Source organism: Bidens hawaiensis, unplaced genomic scaffold (assembly GCF_021521415.1).
Source record: "Bidens hawaiensis isolate Kalapana, Puna unplaced genomic scaffold, B.hawaiensis_p1.1 tig00052410_1, whole genome shotgun sequence".
In the NCBI taxonomy this organism is placed as follows: Eukaryota; Viridiplantae; Streptophyta; class Magnoliopsida; order Asterales; family Asteraceae; genus Bidens; species Bidens hawaiensis.
Genome location: NW_027499423.1, coordinates 871 through 10,361, shown reverse-complemented (window position 1 = coordinate 10,361; position 9,491 = coordinate 871). Strand labels below are relative to the sequence as shown.

Below are 9,491 nucleotides of genomic sequence, written 5' to 3'. Positions count from 1 at the left end.
TACTTTTACACAATCTTTACTTTTTTAATATTAAGAGAAGAACTTGTAAATTGAAAGTGATGTAAACAAGTTTAAGGTAATCAAAGTATCAAAACAGGATATTTAATGATTTATAGTGGTTCAAGCGGTTTTTAATTAACTAAGACCATACGTAGTGGGGCGCTACCCAACTCATGAAACCCTCATGGCGTCGGGAACACCGCTTCCTAAGACGCTATGGGCGCTATGAAGGTGGGGGGGGGGGGTTCATAACTCGTTCTTTTGATTGATGTGTTGTGTACAAGATGACCGTGGAGACATAAGATTAAAGTTAATAACTTTCACAGAATGATACTTAATACTTTTGCGTCTTAGTTTTGTCTTAGTTTCTCATGGAAACCGACCAAATTCATGCAGAGTCGCCATCTCAATGCCCGTGATCGACAACGCTCGGGTTTTACTAAAACGCAAGTTTACCGACCGACACCCCCCTCAAATTAGCCATTGGTCCACCTTAATTTTTTTATATATATATTTTTTCGTTTTTTAGCTCCGGTACCATAACACACGTAATTAAAACCGACCAAATTCGTGTCGAGTTACAGCGTTAATGTCTGAGATCAACAACACTTCTGAACCTTCCGGGTTTACCCAGTAAATGAACATGGTTTTAAATATTTTGTTTTTTTATACGATGTCACTAAATAAACACCCCCATCGGCAGTCATCATCTGGCGTAGTTTCTGGATTCAAAACCCACCGAGATCTCTTCTTCACCTCATCTCTCTCTGCACCTAAATTCTCTAATAATAATAATAATTACCGAATAATACCTCAACTATCCAATTACCGATCTCGCGATGAGTACTGGCGACCTTCTCACCATCGAGCCTCAAGAGCTTCAGTTTCCTTGTAAGAATTAGGTCTAATTTTGGATCTGTTGCCTTTGGTTTAATTCATTTGTGATGACTTTTGTTCGATTGTGTCTTTTGTAGTTGAATTGAGGAAGCAGATCAACTGTGCCATGCAGTTACAGAATAAAACCGATCATCATGTCGCTTTCAAGGTATTATTATTATTATTATTAATTTAGCTCAATTAGTATTCAGTTGTAATTTACTAACTTATAATATAAGGAATTATGTTCATGTGATGATGTTGAATTAGTAACCCTAGTTTTAGGAATGTTTTGGTACAGAATTGTAGTTAATTGTTCAAGTAATGATTTACTCATTTAAGCAATATTTCTGTGAAATTTTAGGTGAATACTACGAATCCGAAGAAGTATTGTGTTCGGCCGAACTCGGGGATTGTGTTGCCTCATTCTACTTGCGATGTCGTAGGTTTGATCCTATCATCCTAACACTTTTCCTTTTGTGTGTTGTTGTTGTGTCATGTGTGTTACATGTGCCTTGAGTTGCTGGTTTTCAGTTTCTGTTTTGACTACGTAATATCACATGTAGATTGTGGGAGATTGGTTTAACCAGATTTTACTTTTAGACGCCTCTAGAAGTCTAGAACGTGTGGTGATAAAAGGATGAGTTGTTATTTTGATCTTCTGAAATAGTTAGCTGAATTTTTTTAGGAATTTATGTATGTGCCAAGTGTGATGCTAAGCAACTTATGTATATGCATAAGATTTTTTCCATTGTGAGCTTAAGGTTTGTGTCCTTGATATAATTCACCAATCGATCACTTAAAGTTTGTTAGTTAACAATTTTTGATCAACTTGTTTGAGTTAAAAAACAATATAAAAGTAAAATTAAAATTGATATTATGCATTGGATAGAGGAGTGAGAAGCAATGTAATGCAACGGATAAAGTGTGGATGTAGAAATCTTTGGTCCCAGTTTGAATGGTATGCCTTTTCACACCTTAATGTCATGCATTCACAATACAACATTATTGTGTATGCCAAAATGGACATAGTATGGGACACATGAAACAGGACAGTAGATCTCAAATAGGTTTTACTCACCTATGCTTTGTCTGTCTTTTAACTTTTTGCTTGAATATTTATGTTATTTTGTTGATTTTCTTGTATGGGCCATATGCTGTGAAGTGTGGATCATGACATATCAACCGTCTATAGACTCTATACCTGCAAAATATTCATGATTTTAACACAAATACAGTCTGATGCCTATGTAAAATGTAGATTTGAGGTTTTAGATCTTATATTGGCCCATATGCTGCATAATTGCTGGCTAAAACTAATATATTTATTGTTTAGTTACAATGCAAGCTCAAAAGGAAGCTCCTCCAGACATGCAATGCAAGGATAAGTTTTTGCTTCAAAGTGCAGTTGCACTTCCTGGAACTGCCCCAAAAGATATCACTCCTGAGCTGGTAGTTAATCACCTCATTAGACTGTAAAAGAACCTTTAACCAACTCCATTAATAGAAACTTATACTTTTGAATTGTAATAGTAAAACAAGGAGTCAGGTAATCAAGTGGAGGAATGCAAGTTAAAAGTTAGATATGTGGCTCCACCACGACCACCGTCACCAGTAAGAGAAGGGTCAGAAGAGGGTTCATCTCCAAGGGGTTCAATATCTGACAATGGGGCAGCAAATTTTATCGATTCTAACACTGTAAGTTCTTGAATGTTATTGTATTACACGACAAGCATTCTTAACCATTTTTTATTTCTTGCAGGCTCCAAGATCATTAGCTGAATCTCATGAGAAATCACCTGAGGTTATTTTCTGATTTGATTTGTTTGTACTTCTTGCAATCGTTCTTAGTTTTATAAAATTACTGAATTTTTATATATTAGTGCTTATTAATAACTACAACATTTTGTATTTAGGCGATGGCTATTATTTCTAAGCTGACTGAACAGAAAAATTCTGCCATTCAGCAAAGTAAAAGGCTCCAACAAGAACTGGTACATATCTTTATTTTTGTTTACCTGTGTTTCTCAGCCACTATCAGGAAATATCACCATCATGCAGATGGTTTTTACTATGGCTGTAAACGAGCCAAATCAGCCAAGCCAGGTTAAGCTCAGGCTCGGCTTGCCTACAAACCAAGCCGAGATGTTAAGCTCGAGCTCTCCTTGTAAAAAGCTAGTGGCTTGTCAAGCGAGCCTGTTTATTTTAAAAAAAAGTTAATTGTATGTTTTTACACATGCTGATATATATATAGAAAAAAATGTATTTTTTTAACATACACGTAATGGATAATGGTAAACTACATAGTTTATAATTTATATCTATTGAAATTTGGGTTATAATTTATATATATTACCCTTGGGCTTTAATTTAGAGTTTAGACGAGTCAACAAGCCAAACTTACCTTGGCTCAGGCTCAGCTCATTTACAAACATAGCTGGCTTGGCTTGGCTCATTTACAATTGAGTTGATTTTAAGCAAGCTTTTTGAACAGTCTTGGTTTTTATTTAAATTAAATGATTTTCTCTGGGAGGCTGAGTAATAGGTCAAAACTGCTAATATGGTTGGGTCAACCCAAAACACTTTTAGTCGCACTTTCAATGTCAATGACTCTCTTAATTAAACATATTCTCTTTAGAAAATTTTGTGCAGTAAAAGCACGCTTTGGGGACTCACCTCTATTCTTTAAAAGCTTACATTTTGATCTGATAGAGATAAAACACAATTCAAACCAACTCATGTACAACTAAACGGGCTAAAATTAATCTGAATATATTGTCCTTTTCATATCTCGATCTTGTTTATTGCAGGAACTTTTGAGGCGTCAAGGAAACAAAAGCAGCGGTGGCATCCCATTGATATATGCTCTTCTTGTCGGTTTGCTTGGGCTGATCTTGGGATACATGCTCAAATAGCGATCAACCCTCTTTGTAAGTTTGATATTTTAACTCTTCGTGTGTCGAATCCCGTTTCATGATAGAGCTGAAAATGGTGTGAAGATATGCTCAAAATGTTGTTCTCTAATTTGTGTTATTTAAGGAGCTTTTCTTTATATGTTGGGTTGGGTTTGGACTGTTTGGTTAATGGTGTATTAGTAGATGGTTTTCGTTGTGCTTTTGCCTATGGTTGCTGATGGTGTTTAAACCTAATGTTCGAGTTCTAGAATGTTATTTCGTGTGCTCTTTTATATGTAGTTTTGACCTGTAATATATTATAATTGTAAGGATTAGCTATATTGATGCATGGTTAAAGCTTTATTGCTCGTATGTTATACGAAAGGTCATTTTTTAACTGACTCGTGGTTTGAATCTCCCTCGATAAAAATGTGTTGGTAATTTGAGATGGGTTGATTTGTCTTAATAATTATTCGAGACGAATTCAGGCTGAAAGCGGTTCACTTTACCTCAAATTGATTATCGAAATTGATACTTGGTTATTTTAGATTTTTATTAACATGTTATTTTAGGTTTGTATGGAAACATGTAAATCCAAAAGAGCGAGCCAATTATGAAGCCACGAGCTAACTTGAGTCGAATATGAGTGAGGCGCAAGCTAAACGTATAGTTTGGATTAATGATTGCAAGTTAAATCGGCTTGGTTGGTATCGTTATGAGATGAGTTTGGGTTGGAGATAATTCAACTTGTCATAATGTTAGCCTGTCAGGAGAAATTCTTCTTGGGTGAAGTCAGAGACCCGGAGGTTTGAATGACGGATTTGGGCATGATAGTTGTCCTTAATCACGTAGGACACCTTGACTCGCTGACTATATATAAACTTTGAAATTCCAGTCATAGCCCAAGTTATGCTCTTTTTAAGTTGATCCATATAATAGTATTCTAACTAATTCATGGATCTGTTCTTCATCAATAACAACACCCCCAGTGGTATACACGAGCGTGCCTATCACGCCATACAAATTTACGCATGTCATAACATAAACACATGGCTTTGTCAGCGGTCATAATCATTTATTCTTTTATTAGTTAAAACCATCACATGAGTCGTATAATTTGCCACTCATATAACCCGTATAACTTACCACTCACATGAGTCGTATAATTTGCCACGCATATAACCTGTATAAGTTGCCACCATACAAATTAACGCATATCATAACAAAGCCTCGCTTGGTTTTTGCTTGAATTGTTTTTTATTTGTTAATTTTAAATGTTTTTTATGTATAAAAATATGCTGTTTTCAAAGTTTTTAAAATTCTAAAGTTTGCATTTAAACCCTAGACGTTCGTTTTATATATGTTTTATTGTTAACTTTGAGTTTTAGACATTTTAGAGCCGGAAGTTTATGCATTTTAGAGTTGTAAATCCTGAATTAATGATATTTTGGAGCTTTAGAAATTTAAAATTAAAAACTTTGTACGAAATCAAGCAAAACCAAGCCGAACCAAGCCGCTCAGTTTCAAACCAAACCAAGTTCAAGCATAAAAAAGTCGTTCGTTTCTTTAAATTCAATCCGTTCGGTTCGGCTTGCTTTCAAACCAAACCAAGTATGAGCAACGCTGCGTTCGACTCAGCTCGGTTCATGAACAGTCCAAGCCTTAGGTGAGGATTTTCTCTAGTTTGAAGGCTAGTGTATCTCGATGCGAAATATTAAATAAAAAATAAAAAGTATAATACATGAGAAAGATCCCAAAAATGGGCATGTAGTAAATATTAAAACAGATCAAGTTAACCTGGACCAAAATCAATATAGTATACATACATGATAGTGACCCCAAATTTCACCATCCCGTTATCGTCATCCACAATTGATAAAATCGAAACACAAAGCTTATTCATATATGGATTGATTAATTAATTAAATAATAATTAATTAGTCTCTCTGCAGTTGCCAATGGCTACACCGTCTTCGTATTGCGTCAAAATCGATACATTAAACGGCTGTAACATCACACTCTTCAGTCGTTGTCCTCCTAAAACCCTAATTTCACGCCGATCGTTCATCAAGTGTTCTAATTCATATAATTGGAGACGCTGTTTGCAAATTAACTCACCGAGGAGGATAGTTACTCGGACTCTGGTGGCCAGTGCCGATGCGAACCACATTGATGACGTGGAAGATGTTGAGGTAATAATAATGAATTCATGATATCTAGAAGCTCAATTTTACTTTTACTGTATAGCAATTTATCGTAAATTTAGGGTTTAATGGATTAATTGTGTTCGTGAAAGTGCAATAAGGTGTTCATTTACGTTCGTTAATGCTTGCTGATGTTAATTCATTAAAGGTTTCTTATATGTTTTAATGACTTTACTAATCTTATTATCGTATATAATTAAGCAACATTATTAACTATAAAATTAAAATATGTATGAGTATTATGTGATTTGTTTGAATGCAAATTAACTTATAAATACGAATGTTAAAAGTAAACACTAGGGGTGCAAACGAGGCGAGCCGAGCCCAAGCTCGTCTAACTTACACAGAGCTCGAGCTTGGCTTGTTTCGAGCTCTAGTTTTAAAGCTCGAGCTTGGCTTGTTTTGAGCTCTAGTTTTAAAGCTCGAGCTCGGCTCGTGAGTAGATTTTCAAGCTCGAGCTAGGCTTTTTTACTATTTATCAATTGTTTTTTGTATAATTATAATTATTTATATTTTTCTATTATAATTGTATGCATAAAGTAATATATATTATTTAGTTATGTTTATTTATTTTTCATAACGTTATATAAATTAACTAATAATTATTAAATATATATTTTAAAAAAACATATAAATGGCAGGCTCATTTAGGCTCGAGCTTCGGCTCGGGCTCGATTAAGCTCGGCTCGATTGAGCTTTTTAACAAGCCGACCTTGAGTAGCTCGCGAGTAGCTCGGCTTGTTTGCGCCCCTACTAAACACCAACACAAATTTGGTAGCCGAACCAAACCATTGACGCTGACTATTCTTCGTTAGCCAAATCAAACAAAGCGTTGTTTGTGTTCATTTGTGTCCGTTCGTTTTGTGCTCGTGAGTCATTTACGAACAAGTTCATTTCTTAAGGAACGAACACGAACAAGAAAGTTCGTTCGATTAGGTGTTTTGGTGAACTATTCGCTTGCCCGATAAAAGCTTAACAGATGAACATGAACAAGGCCTTGTTCAGTTCAGTTCGTTTGCAGCCCTAATTATATGTTTAATTAAAGGCAGAACTAACAAGCTTACAAGCATATTTACCATGTTTACTGGTGACACTGACAATGCATATGTGCAGGTTAATAAGGATGCAGATTTAGAGAAAAAGCAAAAGTCGGGCCAGTTGGCAAAAAGGGTTGTGTTTGGACTTGGAATTGGGATAACTGCTGGAGGAGTGGTACTAATTGGAGGATGGGTATTCTCTGTGGCTCTATCTGCTGTTATTTTTGCTGGTTCAAGGGAATACTTTGAGCTGGTTAGGAGTTGGGGAATTGCCTCTGGAATGACTCCTCCTCCTCGTTATGTGTCCCGAGCTTGCTCTGTTATCTGTGCGCTTATGCCGTTATTCACTCTGTAAGATTGCTATTAAGTAGTTCCTTTGTATAAAATTTTGTTCATGTTTAAATTAATAGTATCATTCTATTTGCTGCGGTTTCAGATACAAAGGTCAGATTGATGTTTCTGTGGCTTCAGCAGCTTTTGTTGTTGCTATGGCGTTACTGTTACAAAGAGGAAATCCTCGGTTTTCTCAGCTCAGCAGTACAATATTTGGCCTGTTTTATTGTGGATATCTTCCTTCTTTTTGGGTTAAGCTTAGATGTCGTTTGTTAGCACCTGCGTTGAATACTGGTAAGTTCTCAGGTCGTGAATGCTTATCAATTTACAATGGTGTAATTTTTCAAAAACTTCATTTAGAAGTTTATTTGCTTCGTAATCTTTTATAGATGCCATAAATTACAGTATGTGTAGTTTCATTATGCATATTCTATATACAGACATTGCTTAATCATTGGCATTTTACCATTTACAAATTATGGGCTTTAAAATTAAATAAAAATAATGGTTTAGTGGCCAACTTAATGCTAATCAAATATTGTATCTTCAAGAGGAGTGGGAGCTGCATGGCCAGTACTGTTAGGCGGGCAAGCTCATTGGACGGTTGGTCTTATAGCCACATTGATATCTATCAGCAGTATTATTGCAGCAGATACCTTTGCTTTTGTTGGCGGAAAGGTATGTGTTCACACACACACACATACACACACTCTTATAGATTTCCGTTTGGCCTCATGATTTAACATCTTTGTTTTCTTAACTGTCAATTTACTTCAATGTAGGCTTTTGGCCGGACACCACTTACTAGTATTAGTCCCAAGAAAACATGGGAAGGAGCTATTGTAGGCTTAACAGGATGCATACTCACCTCTGTATTGTTGTCAAAGCTCTTTTCTTGGCCTACATCCGTGCTCAGGTAGTTAGGTAGACATGGCCTGTGGAAATGGGCGGTCAGGCGGGTTGGTTAACAGGCCAAAACAAGTGTTTTTGGTAATTGGTTTGGTCAAAACATGTCGCGGGAAGGTTAGCATGAAACAACTCATGCCCAAATTTTATTTTTTGATAAATTATTTAGGGGCTGTTTGGAAGCCTCTTAACAGTTATTAAGAGGCTACCTCTTAATGGTTAAGAGAAGAGGCTACCTCTTAATGGTCAAGAGGTAGCCTTAAGTCTGAATGGTTAAGAGGTAACCATTAAGAGGTAGCCTCTAACCATTCAGACTTAAGGCTACCTCTTAACCATTAAGAGGCTATGAGTCATTAAGAGGTAGCCTCTTAATGACTGTTAAGAGGCTACCAAATAATATAATTCAAAAATAATATTAAATATATTTCTGGACAACTTTTGACCCATTCTACACTCGGCCTGTTTTATTTTACCATTTGAGTTTGAGATAAAACATATTTCTACCTAAGTGCTAACATGCTTTGTTGTTTATCAGTGCAATTGGTTTCGGTTTCCTGAACTTTTTTGGGTCTCTTTTTGGTGACCTGCTCGAGTCGATGATCAAGAGAGATGCCGGTGTAAAAGATTCTGGATCTCTCATACCTGGTCATGGTAATTGGTCTATTCTCTAACCTTATGTTAATTCACATATATGGAGCTTTCTGGGCTTATTATATTTGTGTTACGCATTTGGAATTTGATGTTAGATTTGTGCATAATGGGGATGGGGCTATTTGTTGTGCAGGTGGAATACTGGACAGGGTGGATAGTTATGTTTTCACGGGCGCACTCGCGTATGCTTTTGTTAGTAACGTACTCCCCCTTTATGGAGTTTGAATTAATCTAAAGTAGCTGCAGACATCCCACAAATGGTACGACCTACATATATGGTTTAAATTTAAAGGTTATACATGACATAAATGGTTGAGTAAAGATTGTTTCAATACCGGCAGTGATCTATGATAAATGCTTTTTTTTAATAGCTAAAATGATAGTTTATTTCCGTGCTATGTTTAATGTTTTTGTTGCAAATATGCCTGGTGAAAATATCAAATGGCAAATGAACAAGGGGCATTTACATATTTCCCCTTCCTAAACTTTGAAATTACATATTTCCCCAAACCATGCTTAAAGAGCATTGTACATTATGCATTAAAAACTTGTATTTTAGGAAAATATGTAATTTCAAAGGTTTAGAATGG

General features: G+C 35.8%; 2 protein-coding genes across 2 annotated transcripts; both read left to right on the top strand.

Moving 5' to 3' along the window:
• Positions 1-772: 772 nt before the first annotated feature.
• LOC143599598 (vesicle-associated protein 1-1-like) lies at positions 773-3,948 on the top strand. Its single transcript, XM_077077509.1, has 8 exons — positions 773-891; positions 975-1,045; positions 1,241-1,322; positions 2,213-2,328; positions 2,410-2,574; positions 2,639-2,680; positions 2,793-2,870; positions 3,687-3,948. Exons 1-5 carry the CDS (start codon positions 840-842, stop codon positions 2,410-2,412), a joined length of 324 nt encoding a protein of 107 aa, XP_076933624.1. The 5' UTR covers positions 773-839; the 3' UTR covers positions 2,413-2,574; positions 2,639-2,680; positions 2,793-2,870; positions 3,687-3,948.
• A 1,780-nt stretch (positions 3,949-5,728) lies between these two features.
• Positions 5,729-9,126, top strand: LOC143599596 (phosphatidate cytidylyltransferase 4, chloroplastic-like). The gene is made up of 7 exons (XM_077077508.1): positions 5,729-5,962; positions 7,088-7,362; positions 7,448-7,638; positions 7,898-8,022; positions 8,127-8,260; positions 8,786-8,901; positions 9,035-9,126. The coding sequence occupies exons 1-7, from the start codon at positions 5,729-5,731 to the stop codon at positions 9,124-9,126; spliced, it is 1,167 nt and encodes a 388-aa protein (XP_076933623.1).
• Positions 9,127-9,491: the final 365 nt, after the last annotated feature.

What these genes read in the sequence shown, in the direction of transcription:
- LOC143599598 (XM_077077509.1), top strand. Translation starts at nt 840, where the DNA reads ATGAGTACTGGCGACCTTCTCACCATCGAGCCTCAAGAGCTTCAGTTT. An exon ending in TCAAGAGCTTCAGTTTCCTT is followed by an intron (nt 892 to 974) that starts GTAAGAATTAGG and finishes TGTCTTTTGTAG; the next exon opens with TTGAATTGAGGAAGCAGATC. An exon ending in TTCTACTTGCGATGTCGTAG is followed by an intron (nt 1,323 to 2,212) that starts GTTTGATCCTAT and finishes TTTATTGTTTAG; the next exon opens with TTACAATGCAAGCTCAAAAG.
- LOC143599596 (XM_077077508.1), top strand. Translation starts at nt 5,729, where the DNA reads ATGGCTACACCGTCTTCGTATTGCGTCAAAATCGATACATTAAACGGC. An exon ending in TGGCCTACATCCGTGCTCAG is followed by an intron (nt 8,261 to 8,785) that starts GTAGTTAGGTAG and finishes GTTGTTTATCAG; the next exon opens with TGCAATTGGTTTCGGTTTCC. An exon ending in ATCTCTCATACCTGGTCATG is followed by an intron (nt 8,902 to 9,034) that starts GTAATTGGTCTA and finishes TTTGTTGTGCAG; the next exon opens with GTGGAATACTGGACAGGGTG.